The sequence below is a fragment of the Zootoca vivipara genome, chromosome 9 (assembly GCF_963506605.1).
Source record: "Zootoca vivipara chromosome 9, rZooViv1.1, whole genome shotgun sequence".
Classification (NCBI taxonomy): Eukaryota; Metazoa; Chordata; class Lepidosauria; order Squamata; family Lacertidae; genus Zootoca; species Zootoca vivipara.
Window position 1 is genome coordinate 52,391,927 of NC_083284.1, and position 10,727 is coordinate 52,402,653.

At 41.7% G+C, this 10,727-nt stretch overlaps 1 protein-coding gene across 2 annotated transcripts in view; it reads left to right on the plus strand.

The window, feature by feature from the left end:
* Positions 1–2,669, plus strand: part of FAM149A (family with sequence similarity 149 member A) — a 39,316-nt gene extending 36,647 nt beyond the window's left edge. For both annotated transcript variants that reach the window (XM_060278771.1, XM_035114031.2), the window contains exon 14: positions 1,365–2,669. In XM_060278771.1, coding sequence (XP_060134754.1) covers positions 1,365–1,438 — 74 coding nt within the window. In that variant the 3' untranslated portion in view covers positions 1,439–2,669. The remainder of the gene's footprint in view (positions 1–1,364) is intronic.
* The last annotated feature ends 8,058 nt before the right edge of the window (positions 2,670–10,727 follow it).

Genomic DNA, 10,727 nt, shown 5'->3' on the forward strand with positions numbered 1-10,727 from the left:
CAACTAGGTTTGTCATAAGGTTGGTCTCTAAGGTGCTACTGGAAGGATTTTTAAATTTTGTTTTGACTGTGTCAGACCAACATGGCTACCTACCTGTAACTACTGTATCCCCTTCCCAGCATTTGTGCTAATGGGGACTTTTCCTCCAAAGTTAATAGCAGCACTTTGGGGGGTGGGGTGGGGTGGTTCATATCAGCGTTGTGGTTGGGGCTGAAGAATTAAACCTTAATAGTCCCCCTCTGTGTATGTTGTCCTGATGAAAATCAGGGTTGCCCATGCCTGCATTTTTTTTAAAAAAAAAAAAACCTCTGGTGTGCTTTCTAATGATTCATTGTGTAGTTTGGCTCCTGGGGTTAGAAAGCTAAGGGAGAAGAGGGGAGAGTTGGCTGCCTGAAAGATCCCACACCAATTTGACAGTGGACTGAAATGCAATGATGTGAATGAGGCAGAGACTTGAAGGACTGTGGATTGCAGGAGACGTGAAACTGAGAAAACAAGTGGCTTAGGAAGAAGGCAGTGCCAACGCTGGGGAAATCCCTCTGGCAGGGATCATGAAGGGTGTGGATCAGGTAGTTATCATTGGGAAACTGGAATTCATCAAGGTGATTGAGGTCAACCTGTCACCTAACCTGTCACCTAGGGCAGTGGTGTCCAAACTTTTTTCAAAGAGGGCCAGATTTGATGAAGATTTTTTTTTAGGATTGAAGTTGTTGAGGTTTTTACCCAAGGAAATAAACTGCCACATGGGCCAGATTAAACTGACCGGCAGGCCAGATTAGATCCTCGAAACGGACTTTGGACATCCCTGACCTAGGGTATTGCTTGTCAGGCTGGCAAGCCTCTTCTTTCTCTGATTTGCAACGCTGGGCTTATCCCCAATGAAGGTTAATAGAGAGATTGCTCTTGCTACTACCATGCATAGGGAAATAAAGGATCCACCCCCAGAAACAGCTGGTGGAGAATGAAAACTCATGCACCTCAAACAAGGATTTGTAACCCATATGGTCCCTAACAGCAAGTTTGGCTTCTCTGCTCACAAGCCTTATATGAGGTTGCAGGCTCTTCCTGCGCCTTCTATACTCTTGTCCCTAATTTGCACAGGACTGGGTGTCAGTCCAAAACCAAAAGCATGTCCCTGCTCTGTCTGAAATAGTTGATCTGTACTTAACATATTATTGGCTTCAACTTGTGTATTTTTCGATCAGCTTCCTGTGACATAAGACACTACTATTCCCATTTTACTGAGAGGAAAATGAGGCTAGGAGAGGTCACTCACCAAAAGAATTTGAGCATGAGGCCTTTTGTTTCAAGTGCACTGTATCCACTTGGCCCTCAATATTACCTGATAATGTTTTTGCTTGCAGGTTCACAGTTCCATGCCAAATCATTCCAGAGAAATCCACCTGCAGCTAGAAGAAGATTTCAAGTTGCTTCATAACATATAGCAGAAGGCAAAAAACCCACCAACCAACCAACCAACCTGATCTGTACTTTATGGGACTCTGCAATACTCCTAACTATTATCAGAAGGGATGGCATTCCAGTATTGTAGTTTTGTGCCTTAGTGCTCTGTGTCTCTGCATACAACCTGCTTGAAAATTGTTTCACCAAAGACTCATTAGCAAGTGCATCAAGACAGTGGCATATATCTGGAAAACAGAATATGAACTGGTGCCAAATTTCTCCCCTAAAGGCATAAGTCAAGTTTAAAAGAAAGTGCCTTCCTGGTTCTGTTCTGTTCTGTTCTGTTTGTGGATCAGATGCAAGTAGAGCTGAGCCAAATTGTCATGAGCTTTTCTTTCCTTTTTCTGTGGGGAACAAGGGAACCTTAAATAGTTTCCCTGTTTTTCATCAAAGTTCTGAGGCTCAGGAAGAACTCTGTAAAAGTCCTCAAAGGCTGGTCTTTAATTATCTGAGCTAGCCCACAGAACTATGAAGCCTTGGGAGGAAGGGTACTCTTTTCACAGTGAAGCATGTTAAGGAATTTGAGCTAGGCTTTGCCTTGGTTCTTTTGGGGGAGCTTCCCTGAACTTGGTTGTACAGGCATTAAAATAAACCTTAGCAGGGTTTTCACACATTTCCTTCTAATGAAATTTTGAAGAAGCAAACACTGCAAAAACCAGGAATGGTTTCCACAGGAATGAAAGCGACACCAAAACAGTTGGAGTTGGTTTTAGCTCAGCTGTAGTAACGCAGTCTATAAACCCTTGAAGATTATGATAGGGATAATCAGATTTAATTCCTGGACTCTCTTTGTTATGGTTCCATAAGAAAAATCTATCCTTTCTCTCTGGTTTAGCTTGGGCAATCTCTAAAATTAATTTTGGAAGTGAGGTAGGCATAAGTTGCTGCAGTTTGGGTTCAAATATTATTTCCTTTGTGCACAAATTTAGCTATTGCACATTGATTTTACATACCGTGAGAAAACAAATCTTGATGCAATCCCATCAAAATCCATTTTGGACAATTGCATCAAGAACCTTTGGCCGTATATTACTGTTGCATAGACACAACATTTTATTCTAAAATCAATGGAGACTTGAGTACTTGTTTCTTCTATGTAGTCTACACACAATCGAGATATTTTGCATATTTTTGCCCTCCCCCCAAAAAGAAGCACTTTTTGAGAAACTTATTTTCATTCTGAAAATAAAAGTCATTGTATATTTCTTGTGCATTACTCCACAGTGTGTCCATTTGAAGTCAGATGTACCACATTGACATAGTATGGCATATATAGCAAGAGAATAACTTCTTTCTTCTCCATTCACCTGGGGCATGTAAAGGGATGAAAATGTATGGATAACCTAACCAAGAGGAGGGTTTTCAAATGTGTATCAAGTAGCCACTGGTGGATAGTAGGATCTGGAATTAATCTACATGGAAAGCAACGTGTTGGGGGCAAACATGAATGCTTCTAGGTTGAGAAAAACAAATGGGTTAGTGTGCATTCAGCCTATATCACACTGCACAAAGGTACCTTGATTTCATCTTGCATCATTTTAATAAGTTCCCCTATACCCTATTCACATAGTTAATATATAAAATAATAAAAAATATGAAAACTGGTAAACTACATATATTGAGGTGTAAACTAATTGTGGAAATCAACATGGAAGAATTGCAAAGTTATTTCTATGTAATATATCTTTATATATTTACTTTAATCATATGTTATTTGTTGTTGATTACCATTGCTGCATCTTCCTATCTTTTCTTTGTCATTAATTTGGCACGTCACCGTCACCCTGTGAAGGATAATTAGAGGGCTGACCATCACTTATTACCAGTAGTTACTACATCAAGCCTGATGTACCGTAGTTACTACATCATAGCCTGGCATGCTATGGTCCATGGGGTCACGAAGAGTCGGACACGACTAAACGACTAAACAACAACAACTACATCAAGCACTGTAAAATAGCTCAGATGGATTTGTTCTCAGAAAGAATTAGCAGCAAAATTATATCATAGACCCTCATGGACTGAACCCACTTGCTGGGCTGCAACTGATACTCTGTTTATAATGGGCCTTGCGTGATTGGCTACTTCAGGGCTACACCTGTGGGCCAATTATATTGTGGATTGACTTCTGCCTGCAGCCTGATTGGCTGCTCCTACAGGCCAATCAGGTAGCAGATTCACTTCTGCCAGCCGCCTGATTGGCTGCTCCAGCAGGCCAATCAGGTTGCGGATTCACTTCCACCTGGAGTTGGATTGGGTAGCTCCCGCTGATTCTGAATCCTATTGTTCTAGGATTCAGCTCAGTACATAACATTCCTGAACTTCTTTGATGTCACCTGCTAATGCAAAATGAATTTATTTATCTAGTACTTCAACAACCCTATTAAAAATTTGCTTCATGAGCCAATCAGTCTGTGGAAATGTGTACAGAACCATTTTTGAGGGCTTGCTATTTTCATTACTCTTGCCATTTAGCAAGTTTGTTTGTAGTGTACACATGGGAAGAAACATTGTTTATTTAAAATGACTGACCAACTCACCCCACAAGTCTTACTTATATGAAATGCATGTGATTAGATCAGAATGCTTCATTGCTGAGCCAATGATTAAAATCCAGGTTGTATTCAAACTATCAGTGGTCAAGAAAGCTTTTCATAACAGCTTGAGACACATGATTGAAGGACAGATTCTTGAGCAGTGGTTTGTGAGTTAGAACTTGTCCCTGTAGCAGATGCTGGTTTAAAATAAATGTTTAAATAAGCGTATCAGTCTTGTTCTCCAGCACATTTATTTAAAAAATGTTCTTGAAAACAAGAGCCACTTTTGTTCAAATACTTTTATCCAGCTCCTCCAATAGGAAGTGATTTAATTTTTAAATTGGCAGGACATAATAGCAGCTCTGTGAATTGCTTCTATTTCCTTTGGTCTGAGAGGACTGTACGGGGCAATAATTTATTAGCTCTGAAGAGTCTGTAATGCAGTGCTCCACTGAGTTTCTTGTCAAGTGTGCTTTATGAAGCCTACCTGGCTGGCTATGGAAACAGCCAGAAACTGGGAGGAACTTTAGGGCTTGGTCTCCTTCCTGGAAATTTTGAAGGGGGCTGAACAAACTGCCATTCTATTTCACCTGCAGTGCATGCTTTCTGCAAACGCTGTATTTGAAGAACAAATAGCAGCTCCATTAAACTATGTCAGAGATGGAAAGGCAAGGAAATGGATGAGAAATGTATTTGCATGATGGGGGGGTATTCAAAATATATTTGTGGCTGTATAACTGGAGAAGGCAAAGTTTGCCTATCTGCAGACTGTTTTCTTAACTGAGAAAGAAACTGGAAATGCTAAAAAGGCAGCTTTATCTCTAAATTTAGGGAGCAGTCTGGTTGCAGCAGCAATAGCCTGTGACTTGCATGTTAATGATACTCTGCCTTTTTTGGGAGGCTTTAGAAAAATGAGGGAATTATCAAATGCACAAATCAGTGAGATGACCGAGGCAGTGTATTGGAGGGGCGTCTGCTGCTACTGTGCACAAGAGCCACTTCAACTCTACTCCTTTTGTTAATTTCCTGTCTCCTAAAAATGCAAGGCAAGCTGTCTTGATAATCACTGGAACAAAGTTACACCAGGGACAGCCTTCCAGATGTTATTGGACTAAACATTGGCCATGCTGGCTAGGGATGATGTAAGTTGTACCGGTAGTCCTACAGGATCCAGAGGCCAACCATGTGGGGTGGTTATATATATCCTGGTTATACTTACAAGATCTATAGCTGCGTTTCTCACTCCCATTGTGTGAACACTTAAAAGGGCTCACAGTTTCCCATCTGTATGCAGAGAAATGTATGTAAGGCATTCACTGCCCTTGATAGTTCTGCCTGGTTGCTTGCATCTTGCCTGGGTTTTCAGAAGAAGCCCTAGTCAGCAGAAGTATGGAAGAAAAGCACCTCATTCACCTTGAGGTTGAGCTGGAAAAATTCAGGAGTCATCTTATGGTTGATAGGATGTCTTGGCTATCATGAAACATTGGTCTTTCTCCTCTCTCCCCACCCCCATTGATAAAGACTGTCACAACTGAAGATGAAAAGCAGGATGGGTAAGTCCACTAGAAACTCTTGGAAGAAGACAGGGGAGGGTACACCTGTCCTGAAGCAAGTGGAACTCAAGTCTGGGATCAGAGATCTGTGTGCTCTACATGAGAGTTATGCTCACCCCTGTCAATATATTATACCAGCGAGGCTACAGCATCTTGCTCACCTGTTCCTTGGTCAGTGAAATGTGAAGCTGGGTTTTGAGAGAGAGAGACTTATTGAGACTGTGACCTACCCAACCATTGAAAATCTGGGTTTTATGTTCTATTTTGCCCAATATTAACTTACAGAGAGGGGCGTGGGTTTCCTGGATGAGTAAGTTTTATAATACCTTAATGCTTTTGTGCTACTGTTTGATTACTACCTGTTCTTGTCTGCTTGCTCTTCTGTTTACCTTGTCTAGTTTGATGTTGAAAGGACATGAACTATTTGAGAAATGACTAATAGGTGACCTTGTATGTTTCCTGAGCCATGATTTTACTTTTGGAGGATGATTCCATTGTCTGTGCTGAACCCAATTATTTCTTACAGATCGTAGTCACACGGGATTAGTGTGCATGTATTTACATTAAGTATGAGAGGATCAGGAGATCTACTCATACCTTCCAGATAAAGACTCGTACCAGGGTCAAGACAGTTCATAATGAGGGTCTCTTTTATATCAAGTTATGCCAACTGCACTCATGCCATGATCTACAACAATAAACCACAGAAGATTTAAGATTAGTCCCCATTGTTACAGGACTAATTATCTGTTAATATCCAATGTCATATGTGCTGGTGTCCATTATGACAGTTTGTGAAATTTAATTCTATAGTTTAAATTTATGGAGTTTTGTTTGTTTGTCCTGAACCCACTACTAATTAATTTCACCAGCTGATCCCAGTACCAGTGTTTTTGTGGAAGGAGTGGGACAGAATAATTTATCCCACTTTGTTCAGTCAATGGAGCATATCAGGGTTTTTTTGGTGTGGCAACAACTCTTCATGCGCTGAGCACATCATACATTTTATGTCTGTACAGTGGTACCTCGGTTTATGAACACAATTGGTTCCGGAAGTCTGTTCATAAACTGAAGCGTTCATAAACTGAAGCGAACTTTCCCATTGAAAGTAATGTAAAGTGAATTAATCCGTTCCACATGGGTCCGCGGCGTTCGTAAACCGAAAATTCATAAACCGAGGTGTTCATAAACCGAGGTTCCACTGTATACCTTTCATATAGGAGAGACCAGAGTTTGGACTGCACAAGTGTTCTGTGTGCTTTATGTGGAAATCAAACAAGCTAAACTGCCAGAGCTTACCAACCTTTTTTGGACAAGTGGGCACATTTCAAATGTTCTGAGAGCTGGGGGAGACAGTCAGAAAATGGCTGCCATGGGATGCATGGCATAACACAAAAGGTGAGAAAGTACAGTCATTATTAGTTCTCCTCTGACTGACCCAACCAAAAACCTCAGGTTTACCATGGCAAGTCAGCTATAACCTTGCTGCTCCTGATCTTGGAGATGCAGCTGTTTAAAGCACAAGAACTCTCTTTTCGCAATGCCAATTCTCAGCTGAAGCCTAGGCTGCTAGCCTGTACCCACATAGCTGAGAATAAGCCACATTAAACACAAGGAGACTTCTGAAGTAGACATGTATACCACTGTTCTGTAAGATAACTATATGGTGAATTCTTAATTAGTGCCTGGACATCGGCTGCTGAACAACAGGAGATGTCCGTAAGCCTTTGCACTTTAGACATTTCGCATTTGTCATTCTGGCACTTGCTGTTTAATAGTGTTTGCAAAGGTTATTGTAGAAAATAACTTCTAGGTGGTGTCTCATCTCAGATGAACCCACCACAAGAACTATTCATTCTGGTTGCCAGAAAGGAAGGAAGGGCGCAAACTACAGAAATAATAAGGAAATTATTTTCTAAAATAATTTTAGAAAATAAGAGAGCAGCAGCAGGAAATGTGCACTAAAAGGCAGCAGAAAGCAACAGATGGATATGCTGGTGATCTTCAAGCACGGATAAAGAGGTACCAATTGCAACTAGCAGTAATGAGCGGGCTGCTGCTAAAATAGACCATGGCATACTTAAAAAAAAAAAGTAAAGCCAAATGATTTGCACTTTGGATAAGAGACTGGGTTTTAAATGAAATATTAAAATGTTTAAAGTATGCTTACACTCCCTTTGAAAAAGAAGATCCTGGGAGCAATAATTAACTTTTTAATTAGAAAAGGATCTAGGCTGCTACTTAGCTAATACAAATATTGAGTGATTTTCTTGGATTATGGGAAATTAAGGCCAAACCAGGTATGCTAGGCATGTATTATGATGTTGAGCATGCCTCTTCAATTAGTTTTTCTGTTTGGTTTGGAGTTGCATAATTGAAGCATTTCTGAATAGTTATTTGGAGAGTTGTCCTTAATCTTCTATTTTACTTCTGGAGTATTAGAAATTGTTGGGACACAACAAAGAAAGAAAGGTTTGCGTAGTTTGTGTAGCTTCTGTACTATCTCCCCCTTCTAAGAAATTTCATTCCCCCCCCCCATTTTTCTATACATTTAAAGGTGCAGAGTGGGGTCCATTGTTCATAGAATTGTAGAGTTGGAAGAAACACCGAGAATCAGGGCTTTAAAAAAAAAAAGGAACATGCCAGAACTGAGTTTCAGCACCTCTCAGGTTAGTGCCATTGTCTTTATAAGAGAACAAGGGAGGCATTAATTGTGAGTTCTGGCACCTCTTTTTCTATTGCCGAGGATCATCTAGTCCAACCCCTGCAATGACCACTCCGTCCCTGTCCTAGATGGTGTCACAGCACCCATACCACATGGCAGCAGAAAATGGGGGTCATACAATCTTCATAACTCTGCTATGTTAGTTTTCACACACACACACACACACACACACAGAGAGAGAGAGAGAGAGAGAGAGAGAGAGAGAGAGAGAGAGAGAGAGAGAGAGAGAGAGAACCTTGGCCTTGATTGAGGCCTAAACTAATAGTTCAAACTTACTGATACATTCTCGTTCAGCAAGTTCACATCACAGTTTTTTCCTGGGAGTTATCTTTTAGTAGAATGTGGCTTTCATGTAGGAAACAGAGTGCACTGAAAGACAGGAACATGCAACCACTGGTTTCTGAATGCTACCATTTTTGACATGTTTTCTGTGCATTTATTATTTTTGCATAGAGACTGATGTTTGCTTGGCAGATGATGTTGTTTTCGAGGATGAGCATGTGAAATAATCCCCGAAAGTGTGGCTTCATTTGTGTGCTTACATGATGGAACTGACATCTGATTCCTGGTGCAGGAATTAATTACTAGGTTTATATGGCTATTGAAATCTCATCAGTCTGGATGTGCAACTGTTTTAAATTAGTGGACTGCGTGTGAGGGCAAATTTATCACTTGAGTCCCATGCCAGGGTGTATACTTGTCTAGGATTAACTATATATAACTTTGTGACCTCCAAATATTTTGAGCTACAACTCCCATCATTTCTGACCCAATGGGTGGGGTTAATGGGAGTTGTGGTTCAAAACAGCCAGGTTGATGAAGGCTGTGCTAGGCTGTGTGTGGGTATCAGTCAGCTGCACCCATCAGTCTGGCTTTGTTGATCTCTTTCATTACTTCATTGGCTGGTTTGAAGAACGCATACAGCAAATAGTTTAGGTGTGAGGCTCCTGTCCAAAGAACAAAGGCAATTACAGTTGCATCATAGGACTTAGGCATTCTGTTGTGTGTTATGGGTGGTTGCTGGAGCTGTGGAGTTGTGCACAGTGTTTTCCAGTATAAGATGGTGATTAAGAGGTCATTGTGTGGTTGCACAGTAGTATCCAGAAAGTGAACCAGATGCCTAGACTGACCATTGGAATTTCTCAAGATCCTCCTTCATATATGCAATGTACAAAAACACACCTTAGCAGGTCAAGGAAAGAACTGGAATGCTGGATCTAAAACATTTCAGCTGGAAGGAAGCATTTAACTACTGAAAAGTTGATGAAACCTCAACAGGCTGCATTCAGCAGAAGTCAGCAGAAGAAGGACCATCTAGGAAGCTTGTAGGTTCCTCTTGCTGTCTACTCTTTCTCATGCAGATACAACAACCTGAAGCGCAAACTGACCTACATCCTGACATTTCCAACTGTTGGGCTGCATAATCTCAATATTTACTATGTAATGCACTGGCTTTTACAGGTCACTGATAGTGATTTGACAAACTTTCCTTGCTTGCTTTGGTTTCTTTCTTGGGTGTTTCCAATGCAGCCACTTCTAACTTGCCAAAGTTTGGGGGTCCAGGGCAGAACCGGCCACCAATGGGGTGAGGCGAGGCATCTGTCTCAAGTAGTGGAAGCACAAGAGACGGTGCCACCACCCCCTGCTTCCGCTGCCTTGCAGAGCATTCCACCCTCTCACCAAGGGTGGACAGAGAAGATGAGTAGGGACACCTTAAGGAATACCCTGGCTCTTGCCAAGATAAATGAGATCTGGGGCCTTCTTACACACAGTGTTTCTATTCATCTTCCCATGAGCAGACAACACAAGAAGAAATGCATGCAATTTTGCAAGAGCCGGGGCATTCCAGTGATGGTGGCAGTGTGGTGGTGTGGCAACAGTGGAAGTTGGTAAGGGAGCAGGAAGTCGTAATTCCTGTTTCTCCACCTAAGGGCCACCCCTGCTTTGAATAAAGGTGTGGCAGTATCCAATCAACAAGACACTGTGCAGAGTATAATTAATACTAATCCTTTCACCGTAATGCAGGTAGGTCAGTATTTTTATTTCAATCTTAATTGTTGAGAAATTAAGATAAAGATCACAAACAATCCATTTAATGGATTCCAGAGCATGATGTGTGAAACCAAGAGTTCCTGGCACTGGGCAGGACTCTAATCGAACCCCCAGACTCTCTCCTCACTTTTGACCCAGCTAGCTCCACTGATTGGCTGGTCAGCTCCTCAGCTACCATAGGAATGGTAGCCTCCGGAGGTGGTGTGGCAATGGGCACTGCTGGTTCTCGCTTCCCCTCTGAGATGCCTGGGAGTGCTGGGATGGGTTCCTCATCTGAGTCACTGTCCAGTCTGCCTCCAATTTCCACCTTGGAGTCATCTTCCTCTTCTGACCACACATGCCACTCCTGCGCTGTCCTAGTTGGTGCCACAGCACCCATGACACATAGCAGCTGAA